We start from the raw sequence: 17,807 nt of genomic DNA on the forward strand, positions 1-17,807 counted from the left end.
CAGTGGCAAACATGGCAAAAGAATGCTGTTTTAAAACTGCCTCCACTGAAACATTTAACAGGGGGAAAAAAAATCAAAGTAGCATTTTTATTGATCTTAGGTTTTCTAAAAGCTTGATTGTTATAGAACCTTACACAATTTAATATGGGCGTAAATTGGACTGAGAGTTCCTTTGCTCAATAGAACCTTCCTGGGATGCAGCTATTGTGCCTATTATGAATAGGAAAACAGACATAATTTTTGTATATGATAAGTACCCAAACATCCCACCGTAGTCTCGTAGTCTCTCTCTATACATTTTAGAGAGTTTATGCATCTGTCTTTCTGTGAGTCCGTCCATCCATGAATCCATTTGTTCAAGAAATGGTAAGAGCTAGGACCACCAGATTTGGTACGCGACTTCCTCTTATCCTAACTTAAAGCCAGGTCAGGGTTTGGCTGTGCCTGGAAAAAATGGGATGTGCCAGACATGGGAAAGGAGGGGACTGATAGGACAGAAATGGGACCGATAGGAGGGACAGTAATTCTGCAGAGCAACCATTGGGGGCAGCGAGCACGGGGGGGGACAGATAGACTGTAGAGTGACCACAAGAGGGCAGATGGCTGCACCAGGAAAAAAAGTGGCCAGGTGGGAACGGGGCTTTCCACACTGCCAGCCACCGGACTGGGTAAATGGTCCCTCTGCCCCAACCCTCTCCCCAAGCAGGGGCTGGGGTGTACAGCCCCTCACCCTGAGGAGCACCACTGGGGGCTGGACTGTGCAGCCCTGACCCCTGAAAGAGCCTGACCCTTGGAGGAGCTGGAGTACCATCCTGGATCCCTGGATGCACACCCCACCAGTAAGAGCTGCGAAGGCCCCGGCAGCTACAGCACCATCCTTGCCGTTGTGAGCAGCCCCAGAAACACCACCTCCAGGACTATGCCCTGAGCCTCCTCCACCCCTCCCAGCTCCATGCCCTCACTGCTGCATCCCCCACTACCTGCCTTGAGCCCCCCAGCCCCTGCCCTGACTCCTGCACTTAGGGTTGCCAGGTGTCCAGTATTCACCCGGACAGTCCGGTATTTTCAGCTCCTGTCCAGTAAAAAAAATTCAGAAAATATTGGACACCTGAGATGTCGGGTATTTTCTGAACTTTTCCCCGGCCAGGAGGCGAAAATGCCGGGCACCTGGCAACCCTACAAACACTCAGCGCCTGCCCCTCTCCCCCCCAGGCTCCCAACACCCCCAGCCCCCTGACCCCAGCCCCAATGCTTACCTGGTTCCCCAAGGCTGCCAGCACAAAATGGCTGCTGGCCAGAAGACCTAGGGGAAGCAATGTCTGGGTCTTAGTGCTCAACTACTCCGCTGTTCCTATCCCTGCAGTTAAAGGGGACATGCTGTTTCATTTTAAATTTTTATTTTTTTGGCTTAATATGTCCTTGGAGTCTTTTTTTTTTTTTTGGCTCAACAACTTTGGTCCACCCCCCACCCCAAATTTTTTCCTGTTTTTTTTTTGGGGGGGGGGGAGGGGTGTTCGGTATTTTTGTTTCAACCATCTGGCAACCCTACCTGCACCCCCCCCCCCGCCACATCACCAACCCCAAGCCATGAAAGACCTGAGCAATCAGTCTTCTAGTTCATTATAAGTGTAGCTTCCTAGCACTTCAAAAACATCAGGCTATAAGTGATATGGCCTAAGACACAAAGGTCACAGAGCCAGGGGAAAAAAACGACTTCTAGTTCTGTGTTGTGACTACAGGCAGTCCCCGGGTTACATACAAGATAGGGACTGTAGGTTTGTTCTTAAGTTGAATCTGTATGTAAGTTGGAACTGGCGTCAGCCGCTGCTGAAACTGATCAGTTTCAACCGCGGCTGAATCTGGATGCCAGTTCTGACTTACATACAGATTCAACTTAAGAAACGCAGGCGTCCCCAAGTCAGCTGCTGCTGAAACTGATCAGCGGCTGATTCCAGGAAGCCTGGGGCAGAGCAACTCTGCCTCGGGCTTCCTGTAGTCAGCCGCTGGTCAGTTTCAGCAGCAGCTGACTTGGGGATGCCTGGGGCAGAGCAGCTGGGGTGCTGTTGGGTTGCTCCAGTAGCACGGCTCCTCGGCGCTACTGGAGCAACCCAGTAGCACCCCAGCTGCTCTGCCCCAGGTGTCCTGATTCAGCCGCTGCTGAAACTGACCAGCAGTGGCTGAATCAGGATGCCTGGGGCAGAGCAGCTGGGGTGCTGCCGGGTTGGTCCGGAGCGGCGCTGCGGGACCAACCCGGCAGCCCCCAGCTGCTCTACCCCAGGGGTAAGCAAGAAAAGCCTGGTCTGCTGGGGGGGGCACTAGCTGCCCCCCCCCCCCAGCAGACCAGGGGGACAGGAGCAAAGCCGCGGAGCACGCCCGCAGCGGGACAGCCCAAGCGCGCCTGGGTTGTCCCGCTGCGGGCGTGCTCCGCGGCTTTGCTCCTGTCCCCCTGGTCTGCTGGGGGGGGTCCAGCAAAGCAGCTGGATCCCCCCAGCAGACCAGGAACACCAGAGCAAAGCCGCCCAGGCGGCGGGAGTCCCGCCACCTGGGCGGCTTTGCTCTGGTGTCCCTGGTCTGCTGAGGGGGTCCAGCGGCTTTGCTGGACCCCCCCAGCAGACCAAGGAGACCGGGAGAAGCTTTTCTCGCCCCGGAGGACACGGGTGGCGACCCGCCACCCGTGAGCTCCGGGGCGAGAAAAGCCCCATTTGTAAGTGCGGATCCGACATAAGTCGGATCCGCGTAAGTCGGGGACTGCCTGTACTAAGATATGCTGCCTCTCATGGAGGAATTCTACTGCTAAGAATTCTCTCAAAAATGTATGGTGCGTAGTAACAGGCCACTTCAACTTGGAAATTCAGCATATGGACGAAACAAATGACAAGCATCGAGCACATTTTTTTATTATTCACTCAGGTAACGTTCTTTGAGATCTACTTCTCATATGCACAAAATAAGAGATCATTATCTTCATAAAGAGCTCTTTCCTCTATTCCCTTATGCTCCCTGGTATTTGGCAGTTATTGGATAAGAGAGGAACAGTAAGAGTGGGGGATTAGTGGAGGAGGATTTGAGCTTTGAAGTTACTTAGCTCATTGATGGTAAGTTATATTAAATTATACTGCTGTACTTACGGCATTAAGTTATCTGAGGGATGCCTAGAACATATGGACAGGAACCTTCTTGTTAGCTTTTGTAGCCATTTATGTAAATAGGAGGATATATTGAAAATGTTGTTAAGGTGATTCTTCACTGACGTTAGCTTTGAGTGGCATATGCTACGTTTTGCCCTCGACTGAATTCTCTCATTTTTGTGCTCTTCTGCCAAACCCAGTTATTTTCATTTCCACAACACTGAAATTTCCTTGTCTTCTCCTCTCCATCCCCCCCCCCCAAAAATCACAATTGTCTATTGTGAATTTAAACAATAGTCACAACTGGAGATGGAGGTTGACAAATAAGTGGCAGCTAAACCATGAGTTGTTAGAATCCAAAGGGTTGCAAAGTTCACCCAGTTCTAGATAAAGCCTTTGAAAAAATCCCTATTTCATCTTATGAATCCATGGTTCTCAACCAGGAATCCAAGGTCGCCCTGGAGGCCACAAGCAGGTGTCAGGGGGCCCACCAAGCATGACCAGCATTACACTTGCTAGGACTCAAGGCAGAACGCTGAAGCCCAGCCATGCGGGCTGCAGCCCGGGGCACCAAGCCCCACTACCCGAAACTGAAGTCCAAGCCTGAGCCACTTAGCTTTGCAGTGCCTCCGTGAGTGTGAAGCCCTGGGCAATTGCCCTGCCTGCTGCCCCCACAATGCCTGCCCTGGGTTTTATATACAGAACAAATACTGACACGGTACAGCAGAAACATGGAGTTTTTATAGCGTGTTGGGACGGGACCTCAGAAAGAAAAAGGTTGGGGACCAGTGTTCCCTCTAAGCTGGAGGCAGCTCAGCTTCTCAGGTGATCAATCAGCCCTGGCCAGTCAGGGGCTCAGGACTCCATGCAGGGAGCTGACTAACTGGGTGGGGCTGATTAATCACCTGTGAAGCTCTGCTGCTCAGCTCTAGAGGGAACACTGCTGAGGAACCCTGAGGCATGGGACAAAATGATCCTTCCCTCCAAACTCTGTATAAGCAGATCCAGTAGGAACCCTACCTTTCATAGGCGAACCCTGCGGCGTTGCTGGGACGTGCACCCCCATTCCAGGGCCTCGACGATACGGGAAGTTCTCGGGGCTGTATTTCTCACAAAGAACTTGCATGAAACTCCTTCCACTGGGCTGATCCATGTTCCCTTCTTGGAATTCTACGGTCAATGCAGAAAACATCAGATAATATCCACAATCCACTGCTCGTCAGCTCATCTCCAGATGGCAACAGTGAATCTTAGGCAACTCCTTTAAGTAACGGACAATTTTTTTAAAAAAAGCTAAGGACAGTTTGGGAGTAAACAGAGCATAACACGTCATTGCTCCATGCACAAGCACCCTGAAATATTTCCAAGACAGTGACTCTCAGCAAAAAAGGGCTGCTTACTGATCTTAACAGTGACAATGAACACTTCATAGACTACCTGAATCGACAGATTTGAATTCTGGCGGACACAACTCAGCCCTACCTCTCTTCAAAGGGGATATACCACGTTCCATGAAGTTTACTCTGCTGGGATGTTTTAAACGCGATCATAAAAACTGAAATCCTGCCTGCTCTAAATGCATGTAGCTCTTAATGTACCTGGATGTGTCAGAATGAATGGAGCTATGTGTATAGTATGATCACTAAACTGCAGAAGATAATTATTACACACCCAAAGAAACAACATATAGCTATTGACGTGCACAAGACACAGTAATTAGAATTCCAAAGTGATTAATACAACTATGCCCATGACAAAACAATAAAAATCCTACACTAGAATTGAACTGCCATTGTCATCATAACAACATCTTGCACTTACATAGTTCCTTTTCTCCACAATGACTGCAGAGTACTTCAGAAACATTAATGAATCCTCATAATGCTCTTGTAAGGCAGGTAAGTGATGCCTCCATTTTACAGAAGAGGCAGCTAAAGCACAAAAGTGTGAGACTTGCTCCCATTGAGAGGATCTGGCATAGCCTAGATCAGAATGGTAGGGTACAGGTTCTAATCCGAACTATTAATCTTAGATATGTCTCCCATGTTCAGTGCCTCATTCACAGTAAGCTTTAGCCTGAAAAAGAACATCGGCCTTTTCCATCCGACCACTGCCAAAGGTGCTAAACTGGGACTGCTTTCCAGGCATGGAGGAAGGGCTGGAAGGTAGAGGCTTTGGATTAGGATGTTTATACTATGCCATGAATCAAAAGCAAAAACACATGAAGAAATTGCTCGGCCACCCATAAAAAATAAATTTCACTACTTCAATTTTGCAGCTCTCGAAACTATTTCAAAGACACATGTCACTTGGGTATTTATGCACCATATGAAGCGAGGTAAGATGGAAAATACGAGCAGAGGCTCTTTATATGCCAAATCAAAGGGCTTTGTGTACTGTGGTTTGCTGACCTTTACAGAATAGTATCAAATGTCGACTGGCAGTTACTCAGTGCCTAGATACCATGGTGACTAGCATTCTACATGTATCCCAGATAGAAGTTAGCTCATCTGTCCTAATTTCCAACCCAGGGCTCTGAACATGGCATAATATTTATGAGAAAAAGAAATAGTGTTTCCTAAAGTCAAGGGAACTGCAAAGCAAAAGAGTTTGATAGAGTTCCAGAGTCCTAAATGACAGCCTGTAAGGTATCTTGGATGAGGAGAAATCCAGAAAGACTAGTGATTCTAACAGCCCAGGACAGAAGTCTATAGTGACTTAGAGCTTTGAAGATGTTGAACAATACACAGATGCTAAGAATTATTTTCCTCTCTAAAGTCTCTGTGTGTTTCAGAACTTTGTCTTTCTAAAGCAAACAATGCCATCCCACCCTTTCAAAGAGTCCCCAATTGCTTCTTCTAAGGACAGGGAAAGGACAAACATGAGCAACTGCAAATTTCTGCTGCAGTTAAACTCAACCTAGAGAGAGAGAGAGAGAGAGAGAGAGAGAGAGAGGACCCCCCCCCCCATACAGGAAACCCTTATAATTCTTGGTAGATAGTAAACAGTGAAATTTGCTAGTTCCTGCCACCTCCCCAAGCCAGGATGGGAGACACCCACAAATCATGAGGGTCTCCTGTATTAAACTCAACCTGACAAATCATGTCAGGACCTGATGTTCTAGCAATTAGAGCAATGAATTGGAACTCAGAAGATTCGGGTTCTACTCCTGGCTCTGCCTCTAGAAGAGCTTGGGCAAATCACTTCACAGTCTGATGCCTCAGTTTCCCTAACTGTAAAAGTGGATAAATGACACTAAGCTCCTTTGTAAAGCACTTTGAAATCTCCTAATGAAAAACATGAAGAGCTAGATGGTATTGTCATGTTTGCAGGATCAAGCCAATGAAGTTCCTCAAAGGAAAAAAAAATCATATTATACAAAACCTATCTCAAATTATTTTCCCAAATTCCCTGAGATGCAATAAAACTAGCATAAATGAGGTCAAATTTGGGCCACTGGTGTCTGAGTTTTCCAATAAGGTATAAATAATAAACCATTATCTATTATCAATAGAAAGGTCAACTCCAGCTTGTCTATTTCTCTTCATCAATCTGAACTCCAAGAACCTGTTTTCCCTCTACTTAACCAGACTGCATATATGTCCCCTCTCCATTGCAATTACTTCTTCCTTAGATCCTCTGTAGGTGTAGATGGATGGTAGATTATGAAAGGAAGAACAAAACATCTGCTGGATAGATTTCCTTCTGCTGTAAATGATCTGTCTGAAAAGTGTTACTTTGCTTTTTCCTGCATGAGATATCTCCAGTCTCAAACAGCTAGAGTACCTCTATCTATGGATGTGAATGTTTAACTGATTAACCAGTGGGGGCTGGAGCAGCTCCCTGCCTGTTGCGAGCATGGCGCTGCTGCAGCCAGCCCCACAAGAGGTTTGCTGCCGACATGGGCTGCGCTGGCCAGGATGGAGCAACCCCTGCCTGTGGTGTGGTGGTGGGGGGGAGAGAGGAAGGGTACTCCTGCCTGGCAGTAGGCAGAAGGGAACACTCCAGCCAGATTGGAGTTTCTTTGCCCTCCCCGCCACCTGACCCCCCTTTAATCAGTTAACTGATTAAACAATATATTTGACTAGTTAGCCATTCAAACGGTAGTTTACATGCCTAGCTCTATCACAAAGGAATTACCATCATAAGCAGCGAGACAACTCAAACCCACCACCGTTCTGCTTGGCAGGGAGGGATTCAGAAGCCTTATGCTACACAGCACAACACAATATAAGGGGGATAAAATTATCTTCCACTGAAATTCCACGTGTGTTGACATTAAAGGGCATTTTTCTAAGAATTTGCCACTTTGTTCTCAGCCAATCTTTCTTTCTCCCATACTCTATCGCCATATGAGGCTGATCACCCATTAAATGTACACTCCCCCTTACAAAGCAGCTTCATTTCAGTGGTACAATGTGCAGTGTTTGTGAATGACAACATCCCAAGAAGGGTGTTTCTCTCCTGAAACATACATCTCATATTGAGAATCAAGATACATTGTTGGGATGCATCATGCTAATGATTAAGGCTTTGGCCTGAAATACCCTGATCTTAATATACACTTGAGCTCTGTCACACAGAAGAGACAAATATTTGCTGCCAAACTTGCATTCAGACCTTTATAACAATAAGTTTTTAAACAAAAAAGACACTCACTCACCCATAAAGCGCGCTCTCTCTCTCCCTTTTACTTTGCTTTTTAGTCAACTCCACTGCTGTTCATGCACTGAGCTAACATTGGTTGGTAAACTCCATGAGAAAAAGTCACCTCAATACAACACTGGAAAATAAAATCAGAAATACTCCACTAATATTTCATTCTGAATTTTAGCTTAGCAAATCAATTTTGTCTGCAGAAGACAAATAAATTGCCTCCCTAGGCAATTTATTCCAGTGCCTAACAATCCTGACAGTAAGGAAGTTTTTTCTAATGTCCAACCTAAACCTCCCTTGCTGCAATTTAAGCCCATTGCTTCTTGATCTATTATTAGACGTTAAAGAAAATATTTTTTTCCTCCCTCCTTGTAACACCCTTTTAGGTTCTTAAAAGCTGCTATCGTGTCCCTCTCAGTCGTCTCTCTTCCAAACTAAACAAACTTAATTCTTTCAGTCTTCCCTCATAGGTCATGTTTTCATTTTTCCTTTTAGCTGTAGATCGCTATTCCTGGCCAATGGAAGGTGCAGGAAGCAATGCCCTGGTCTGTGTTGCTTCCAGCCACTTCTATTGGCCTGGAACTCTGATCCGTGTCCAATGGGAGCTGCAGTCACCAGTACCTGAAGAGGTGCACATAAATATAGCAGCAGCAGCTATCCAAGGACTAGCAACCAACCACTATTTTATTGCCCACCCCAGGTTAACAGAAAATGCAAGGATAGCATATGGTATTTCAAAATATGTCTCTCACATAAAATGACATAATAATTTGCAATCTGAGCATCTTTACACAGCTAATCAAAGGGACACCAACTAGTTTTAGATCTAAAACTAAGACTTCAAGTATTAATGTGGAAATAACCACAAAATCTACTCTGAAAAAAGTACCCACAATATTTTAAAAGTGTCAATGGAAAGTATTTTTCTGGATTTAAACCTCTCTCTAAAGTGCCGCGAACTCAACCAAAAGCTGTGAACTCAACCAACAACTGTATGCTACCCACAAGAGAACCAGAAAGTGAAACCAACTAGTAACTAGAGTGAAACTGACACATCCTACTCAATGAAATACAAAACAGACAACCCAAGGGAAATGAAATGTAAACCAGATTTTTATGCTTTTGGTTTCAGTGATCTAAGGTGCACAGAGGTCAACTTTCATGAAGTTCCTACAGCATGAAGCTCCCCCTGCCCCAAAGCAGAGCCTATCCTGCTAATCAACAATGCATTCTGACATGCACAGGGACATACAAAATACTGCTTAAGGGATGAATGCAACATAACATGCTCTTTGCTTACTGAAGTTAAGATATGTGTCTTCCATGAAATACTGGGGAAATTTATTTTTCAAGACCTTTAAAATACTGCACACAAAATAACTCCTACTCACTGTTATAAGGATTTTGATCGGAGTTGCTAAAGCACATCTGATCACCGAACCATCTATCTGAAGTGGTTAATGCGACTGGGGAGAAAGAAATGGACCATGTAACTGATGCTAGTCATATCGCTTAACATGCATGTAGAATGGACCATAAGCCCCCATGCAGTACCAACTGGAGAGGATACTCCTCACATCCTGTCCTACACTGCTATATAGTGCTGCTCTGTGCTGTGAAACAGATGCCTATGATGCCTATTCTACCCTAGGTGCACCTGCATTTCACTGTGGGACGGAGAGGGCACTGAAAGGTTTCTTTAGTTAAATTTTATGAAATATTTAAAAGTCCTTAGAGAGAGGAAGCAACAATAATGTTGTTTAACTCTGGAGAAAGAATGCACCATGGATATGTTTAAAAAAAAATCACATTAAACCAATGTAGTTTCCTTCTTTGTGGGGTAACCTGCTTCATGGACAGGGAGAAAGTAGTAGAAGTAACATATGGACAGTAAGGCTCATGGTGCAGTTCCACATAAAATCCTCATCAATAACATGGGGAAATATGGTCTAGATGAAATTACTAGAAGGTGGGTTGAAAGATCAAGGAATAGCTATCACAAGTCACTGTAAATTGGTAAGTTATAACAAGAGGTCCTACAGAGATCTGTACTCTCTGGTACTATTCAATACTTTCATTAGTGACTTGGACGAAGGAGTGGAATGGAGTATGGTGATAAAGCTTGTAGATAACACCGGGATGGGAAGATTTGCACGCACTTTTGAGCATAAGGGTAAAATTCAAATTTATCTTGATACACTGGAGAATTGGTCTGAAGTCGATAAGATGATATTCAGTATTGACAATTGCAAAGTACCGCACTTCAGATGGAAAACACACACATATAAAATATAGTAGGAAATAACGGGCCAGGCAGCAGTATTACAAGAAAGGATCTAGTGGTTATAGAGGATCGCAAATTGAATGAGCATTTAGTGTGATGCTGTTGTGAAAAAAAGCAAATGTCATTCTAAGATGTATTAACAAGAAAGAGAGTCCTATATAAGATACAGGAGGGAACTGTTCCACACTATTTGACCCCGGTTAGGTCCCAGTTGGAGTACAAAGTCCAGTTTGGGGCACCACCCTTTAAGAAAGAAGTGGACTAATTGGAGAGATTTCAGATGAGAGCAACAAAAGTGATAAGATGTAGAAAACATGATCTATTAGAAAAGTTGAAAGACATGGGCATGGTTAGTCTAACCAAAGGCTGGGTTTGCAAATACATTAACAGAATCATCAAATTTTCTGCATGTCCACTCAAGGTGGAACAAGAGGTCAGCTTACTTTAGAGCAAGGAAAATATAGGCGGGATATTGGGACTAACTTTTGTTATTGTTAAATAACTTATCGCTGAAAGAAAGTTACAGATGGAGGTGGTGGAATTCCCCTCCTTTGGGGGGGGGGGGTCATGATAAATTAGACCAACAGCTGCCACATATGGTCTAGGAGAGGATGGGGGACCTCAGGAAATGGACTAGATGACCTTTCAACGTCCTTTCCTGTCCTACATTTCTACAGTGGTAAGGCAGGAGAAGGGTGGAATATTCTAGGCAGAACTAAAACTGGAAAGACGTTAACACACAGCGGAGACGGAGAGACCCCCCCCCCCCCCCCGCCATCTCTCGGGTTACACGCATCGCTTGTCCTTTCCCACGATGTAGCAACCCCCCCGGCCACTCGTGCACTTGAGGGGCAGCGCGCAGCCTCGGGGGAATAACAAACCGGCATCTAGGTGAACGGGCGGATGCCGAACTCTCGGGGCGGCCCCAGAAAGGCCTTTCCGCGATGCCCCCACAAGCCCCCCCGGGCCCCCGCCTTCCCCAGGCGCAGTCCGCAGAGGGCGGGATCCGGAGTCACTCCGCATTCGCCCGCCCGCCAGGGCCACGGCCCCCGCGACTGCAGCCCGGGCCCTTCCCCCTGGGCCGGGCCCCCCCCGGCACGGCCCGGCCAGGCCAGTCGCAGCCCCCCGCCCTCGCCCCCCGGCTCTCACCCGGCCCCGCTCTGCCCCCGCCCTGCCGCCGCGTCCTGCATTGACCCGGAAACAGCTTCTCGGCAACCAAACATCACGTGAGCGCCGGGCGGCGCGGGTCACGTGAGCCGCGTGCGGGTGGGGGAAGCCAAGGGAGGTTACCATGGAGACGGAGGGGCGTCTCGGGGCCTGGCAGCAGCCGCGCTGCCTAGAGTCCGGCATGCATTGCGCTCCCCGGCCTGGCGGTGCTACTGGGGCAACCGCGTGTCCCCCTTCCCTCCCCAGCGGTCCCCTGTGAAAGGGGCAGCATCCCAGTGCTGCCATGGCGTCACGCTCCGTGACGTCACAGTCACACGGGGTGACATCATAGGATGCCAAGGAGACACCATCTTGCTGCTGTTGCGTCACACTCTGTGACGTCACAGTCACACAGGGTGACATCATGGGATGCCAAGGAGACACCATCTTGCTGCTGTTGGTCACACTCCGTGATGTCACAGTCACATGGGGTGACATCATAGGATGTCAAGGGGACACCATCTTGCTGCTTTTGGTCACACTCCGTGATGTCACAGTCACACGGGGTGACATCATAGGATGCCAGGGAGACACCATCTTGCTGCTGTTGGTTACACTCAGTGACATCACAGTCACACAGGGTGACATCATAGGATGCCAGGGAGACACCATCTTGTTGCTATTGCATCATCTGTGAGCAACAAGCTCAGCAGAAAGCAGCAGGGAAGGCCTCTGGCACATGTAGGTGAGTGGTGCTTACTTCTGGTGATGATAGTATTGCCTCTGTATACATCCATGGGATGCCCCCCTCTTGAATACTGCATGCAGGCATGGTCGCCTCATCTCAAAAAAGATACATTGGCATTGGAAAAGGTTCAGAAAAGGGCAACCAAAATGATGAAGGGTTTGGAGCAGGTCCCATATGATGAGAGATTTAAAAAGACTGGGACTTTTCAGCTTAGAAAAGACTAAATCCTCCTTTAGCTCCTTAGAAAAGGAGGTTTACGCAGTGTTTTGAAAAAGGGCTTTTTCCCCAAAAAAATCCTTGTCCAGACTTTCACTTTCAAAAGACCCGCTTTTGAAAAAGTGACCAGAAGAAGATGTGCAAATTCCCACAGAATTTGCATATCCTCTTTTGAAAATAAAAAGTAGTCTAGAATTGCCCGAAGAGGGGATATGAGAGAGGTCTATAAAATCATGACTGCTGTGGAAAAAGTGAGTAAGGAAAAGTGATATTCTTATTCCCACAATATAAAAACTAGGGAAATAAAAATAATGGGCACCAAATAAAATTAATGGGCATCAGGTTAAGGAGAGGCAGACCCCACAGAGAATGAGGAGATGATATAGTTACAGCAGTTCTCAAACTTTTTGGGCTCCAGAGCCCTTTACATGCGTAAAAATTTATGCGGAGCCCCAGCAGTCCACTGATTGTACGTGTTGTACCTATCAATGTTTCCAGTTTGTCAACTTCACGGAGCCCCTGGAGATGTCTTGCAGAGCCCCTAGGGCTCCACAGAGCACAGTTTAAGAAACACTGATATAGTAGATTGGTGTGGAGCTGTGGAGCTAGTCTACAGAAACTAAGCCACTCTGCACTGGACAGGGAAAGATAGAAATAGTGAGGGAGGCATCGGACCAACAGGTGTTGATTGATTATGATGATCAGGGCTCAACAAACCGCTGAATCTACTCTTTCATGGTGAGTAGATTTCAGCCGGTTGCTCCGTGCACCCTATTCAACGGCGCTTTGCATGTGCGCAGCACCGGGGCTGGTGAGTAGCTCTTGTCGGGGTTTGTCAAGCCCTGATGATGATGATGTTTAAAACAAACAAAAGGAAGTTTTTCTTCACTCAGTGCACAGTCAACCTGTGGAACTCCTTGCCAGAGGATGTTGGAAAGACTAGGACTTTAACAGGGTTCAAAAAAGAGCTAGATAGATTCATGGAGGTTAGGTCCATCAATGGCTATTAGCCAGGATGGGTAGGAATGGTGTCCCTAGTCTCTATTTGTCTGTAAATGGGTGGCAGGGGAGAGCTCTCCTCAGGATTACCTATTGCATTCCCTCCTTCTGGAGCATCTGGTATTGGCCACTGTTGACAGACAGGATGGTGTGCTAGATGGACCATTGTTCTGACCCAGTATTGCTCTTCTTAGGGGAAGGGGTACTAAGAAAAGTGCTGTTCATTTTTCAGATCCTTGTGCTGCACCCTGCTAATTGTGTTAACATTTAAATATCCATTTATAGAACAATTATTGAACAATTAATAATTATTAATGAACTAAGAGGTGTAGCCAAGTTAGTCTAACTGGAAAAACTTAAAAAACAACTAATAGTCTCTAGCCTACTGCAAGACTAACAAAAAATGTAGATGGTACCATGAGCTTTCTTAGGCACAGAAATAAGACCATTAACACTGGTCCCAAGATGCAGGGGCATGCTGTCAGTGTCAAGACATCTGACACTCTTGGTAGCATGAGACTTTGCATCATCACACTCCTTTAAAAAGTCTAAAAGCTATGTTAGTCTACCTGCAAAAGCAACGAGGAGTCCTGCGGCACCTTACAGACTAACAGATTTATTAGGGCATAAACTTTCTGATGAAATGGGTTTTACCCATGGAAGCTTGTGCCCTAATAAATCTGTTAGTCTCTAAGGTGCCACAGGACTCTGCATTGTTCCTTTAAAAAGTTATTTGAAAAAGGTCTTTGGAGATGCTAGAGAAGCAGAATCTTGGATCCGAACCCACTTAAATGAGAGGGAAGCTTAGCTCCAGACCCAAATAGTGCCACTCAAACCCATCTCTAATCAATACCGATTAGGGATATAAAATCCCATTTAATCAGTTAACCGATTAAACGTTATGTTAACCAGTTACCTGCTTCAAAGGGGGACAGGGGCAGGGGTTGCTTCAGCTATGCCAGGCCTACTGTAGGGCCTGGGCTGCTCTGAGTGGGCTGGAGTGCCCCACTCACCCATGGCATGGTGTGTTGCTCTGGCCATGCTGGGCCCACTGCAGGTTGGGGCTGTTCTGACTAGGCTGGAGTGCCCCCTATTTGTGCTGAAGCAGGTTCCTCCGGCTAAGCCAGACCCACCATGGGTGGGGGCTGCTCTGACCCAGCTGGCCACTGGTTAACCATTCACATTCCTAATACAGACTAGGAATGTAATAGTATAGTTGATTAACCGATAAGCAAAAGCAAAAGCTTATCGGTTAATGCTATAGACTTATATGCATTTCCCTCTCCCTGCCAGTAAATTTTTTAGCAGGCTGACCAGCAGCATAGCTCAGTTCTGGCTTGCAATGGGTCTGGAACCTACTACCCCTGCTGTGGCTCTGCATTTAAAATGTATTAGGAGCTGGGTGGACAGGCAGCCCTGTGCAGTCCTGGCTCATGCTGGGTCCGGGACTTATTCCCGTTTCATCTCTGCATATCAAGTGTATTAAGAGCCAGACAGGCAGGCAGCCCAGCTCAGTTCCGGCTCATGTTGGGCCTGGGAGCTCAGAGCCCCCCTAGACAGGGACTGCTGCCATCCCGCACTGCCATCTCTTTCTCAGAAGCAGCAAAACTGACTCCTCTCACAGACCATCTCTCACCTGGCACCCTGTGCTGTTGCCTTTGATACAGTGGCTGCTGGCCTCACCCCGGGGCCTATGGAATAGTTGAATAAACAATAACATTTCATGAGGTATTTAACATCCCTAATACAGACATGTCTTGCTGTAAATACAAACCATACAGTGCTGTAATTGCCACAGATAAACATAAAAAAGTATTCTGTGAAGGAAAAAGCAATTGCTCTTTCATCTATATTATATTCCAAGTTCGGAAAAAATACAAATGAGAGACTATATAAAACGGGGGGGGGGGGGAGGGAAAGAGCAACAAGGATGGAATTTTGTTCCCCAAATCTGAAACCAAATCCATAGGCAGTTTGGAGAAAGGTTTTATGTTAAGGATTGCACTGCCTTTCTACCCCATCTTTTTCACCTAATACTTACAGAGGCTTGTAGGAAAGCCTAGCCATCATTATAAGTTTGTTTCTGCTGCTTATTCCCTTGGGGATAGCTCCCTCCACTGCATGCGACTTTCAATGATGTCACAAGAGAGGATGATAAGTCACGGAGGGGATAAAGCAGCAGTGCTGGAATAAATTTGCCTGATAAATCTTCCTGACTTTCCATAAACATTCTCAGTAATATTAGATGATAAGAAACAGAAATTATCTAAAATGAGGAATTTCACTTCTGCTGCAAGTCATCAGTGGAAGAAATTTGTCGGTAGAGTTATATCAAGGATGAAATTAAATATGTCACAATGTTTCCGTAAGGCATCAGCAACTCTCCAGCCTCTCTAGCACAACACTACTGTTACAAATAGGCACTCATCCACAGCCCACCAAGACAAATGAACACAATAGTATAATTATGGATGCTCTCCAGATATGGAAGGAAAGCCGGTCTACTGTTTAAGCTACAGGTCCTATTTAGGCTGCAGGAAACCCACACTCAGTTCCTTCTCTAATATAGGATTCCCACATGACTTTGAGGAAGACATTTAGTTTCTCTGATTCTGTTTCTCTGTTAGGAAAATAGGGATAATACCTCTTCCATTCTTCACAGGGATACTGGGAGGACAAATACATTAAAGATGTGCGGCATTCTGATACTGCAGTGATAGGGGCCATCCAATTTATAAAATCTTTTGTGATCTCTTTGGGATAATAGCCTTGTCATCCTACCTATCTCAAGTGCATACTGTGCTTTTTGTGTAATACAAGTAATAAAACAAACTGATTGAGCTGAGGGCAAAACTCATGAGATAGAGCCATATCAGCTAATGCTCCTCCACAGTGAAACTCCACACCAGAATCACAAGCCCAAGCCTGTTGGTTTTCAACACATTCTGCTGTAACTGTAGCTGTTAACACAGTATCTAGGCACCAGTGCCAAGGTTAAGTGCTTCATGAAGCTAGTTCAGAACTGCCACTCCTTGATTCAGAACTGCCACTCCTAGTTCAGCATCTTTCTCCGATTCCCCACCTCTGTTCGTTGCTGGGCAAGAAGGTTTTTAAAATAAAAATATTGGGTTTGCCACTGTAATAAATCTGATAAGAAGGACATTGATTTCCTGGTCCCAGTCACCTGTCTTGATTCAGGGTTACAAAAAGTTACTACTACCCTGACAGGAACTGGTCAGTTACCAGTTGCTGTCACAGCAGGGGGCCTGTGCTTTCACATGGTCTGAGTTGTATCCCAAGTGTCACCCTGAAGTTTTGGTGTGCGTCATACCCATGAAGCCATAGCTATGGATTTGTTACCATGGAAATGTTCAATGTTAGAAGCTAAGCTATCAACACTCCAAAACACACACAGCTTTTACAGGGTTGGTTTTCTCTTTAACAGAGAAGAAACACTTATCTACATTCCTCTAAATGGCTTATTTACTTCCTTTTATATATTCCTGAGAGTGCTTTGTCTCTGTTTGGTTTGCTTCCCACCTCCTCGTGTGCTTTAGTAAGATAAAGGACCCAGATGCATTCAGAATATGCAGTCTTTTTCTTACAACTCTCATGTTTTTGCACAAGATACCTGAGCTATTCAATCACTAGTAGAGAAAGAGTAAGCAAGCGCCTTAGCTCATAACTTATGCCATCAGATGGCATTTCAATACCACATTTATTTTAATTTCTGTAACACTATATTGCAGCTTCAGCTTAACATAAGAGATTTCATTGTTGACCACTCCTGGGTCAATAATGAGTGTGAGATTATGACCAATGTATTCCCTGGGCCAGTGTTTCTCAACCTTATTTTATAAAGTACCCCTTTAAAAAAAATTAGAAGTACCCCCAGTACTTACAGTTTTTAGACACACAACATTCTTTTCTACCATTGCAACACATTTGTTTAAACAACTTAATCGTAACCAGGTGGGCGATGAAATTTTTGGGTGTAAAAAATACAAAAATAATAAAGTGCTGTAAAACTTAAAACAAAAATTCAGTTTTCTCCAAATTTCAGTGATGTTGACATAGTCCCCAGACTTCTCTCAAGTACCCCTATGGGTACTTGTGCCACTGGTTGAGAAACACTGCCCTAGGTTAAATAAAAGTCTATTTTAATGGGGACTGCAAAACTCAGGCTATGTCTACACAGCTGGGGTTTTTTTCTGCAGAAGATATGCAAATTGCACTCTCATTTGCATATCTTCTGCCAATCCTTTTTGTGGAAGAGATTTTGCCGCTAAAAAGCCCTGTGTAGACAGGGCCATTTGTCAGAAAAAAACCCTTTTTTGCAAGATGCCTTCTTCCTCAAAAAACGAGGTTTACAGGATTTTTCAAAAAAGGTTTTTTGCCCCCCACAAATAGCCACACGTAGCATTTTATCAGGAAAACCTCTTCTGCAAAAAGGATTGGTTTGGCAGGAGATATGCAAATTAGAGTGCGATTTGCATCTCTTCTGCCGGGAAAAAAACCAGCAGTGTAGACTTAGCCTCAGAGAATTGTTAATGGGATATAGTCTTTCACCCCTGGATGCCAGTTTGAATTCAGCCTAGCCTTGATGGTGATTGAAAGTGCTTGTCTGTTA

The 17,807-nt window shown here is 45.6% G+C and overlaps 1 protein-coding gene and 1 long non-coding RNA gene across 5 annotated transcripts in view; one reads left to right on the forward strand and one right to left on the reverse strand.

Annotated features, from left to right (window-relative positions):
• LOC102462950 (tubulin-specific chaperone cofactor E-like protein) overlaps window positions 1–11,159 on the reverse strand; it is a 113,837-nt gene extending 102,678 nt beyond the window's left edge. Inside the window, exons 1-3 of one of the 2 annotated variants that reach the window (XM_075909746.1) lie at window positions 10,950–11,159; window positions 9,176–9,250; window positions 4,149–4,298 (exon numbers count right to left, since the gene is read on the reverse strand). In XM_075909746.1, coding sequence (XP_075765861.1) covers window positions 4,149–4,298; window positions 9,176–9,250; window positions 10,950–11,091 — 367 coding nt within the window. In that variant the 5' untranslated portion in view covers window positions 11,092–11,159. Of the gene's footprint in view, window positions 1–4,148; window positions 4,299–9,175; window positions 9,251–10,949 lie in introns of those variants that run through there. The other variant, XM_075909744.1, reaches the window with a different exon arrangement.
• Window positions 11,160–11,900: 741 nt separating this feature from the next.
• Window positions 11,901–17,807, forward strand: part of LOC112547518 (uncharacterized) — a 131,130-nt gene continuing 125,223 nt past the window's right edge. For all 3 annotated transcript variants that reach the window (XR_003091283.2, XR_012897767.1, XR_003091282.2), the window contains exon 1: window positions 11,901–11,959. This is a non-coding gene — a long non-coding RNA (uncharacterized LOC112547518). The remainder of the gene's footprint in view (window positions 11,960–17,807) is intronic.

Source organism: Pelodiscus sinensis, chromosome 26 (genome assembly GCF_049634645.1).
Source record: "Pelodiscus sinensis isolate JC-2024 chromosome 26, ASM4963464v1, whole genome shotgun sequence".
In the NCBI taxonomy this organism is placed as follows: domain Eukaryota; kingdom Metazoa; phylum Chordata; order Testudines; family Trionychidae; genus Pelodiscus; species Pelodiscus sinensis.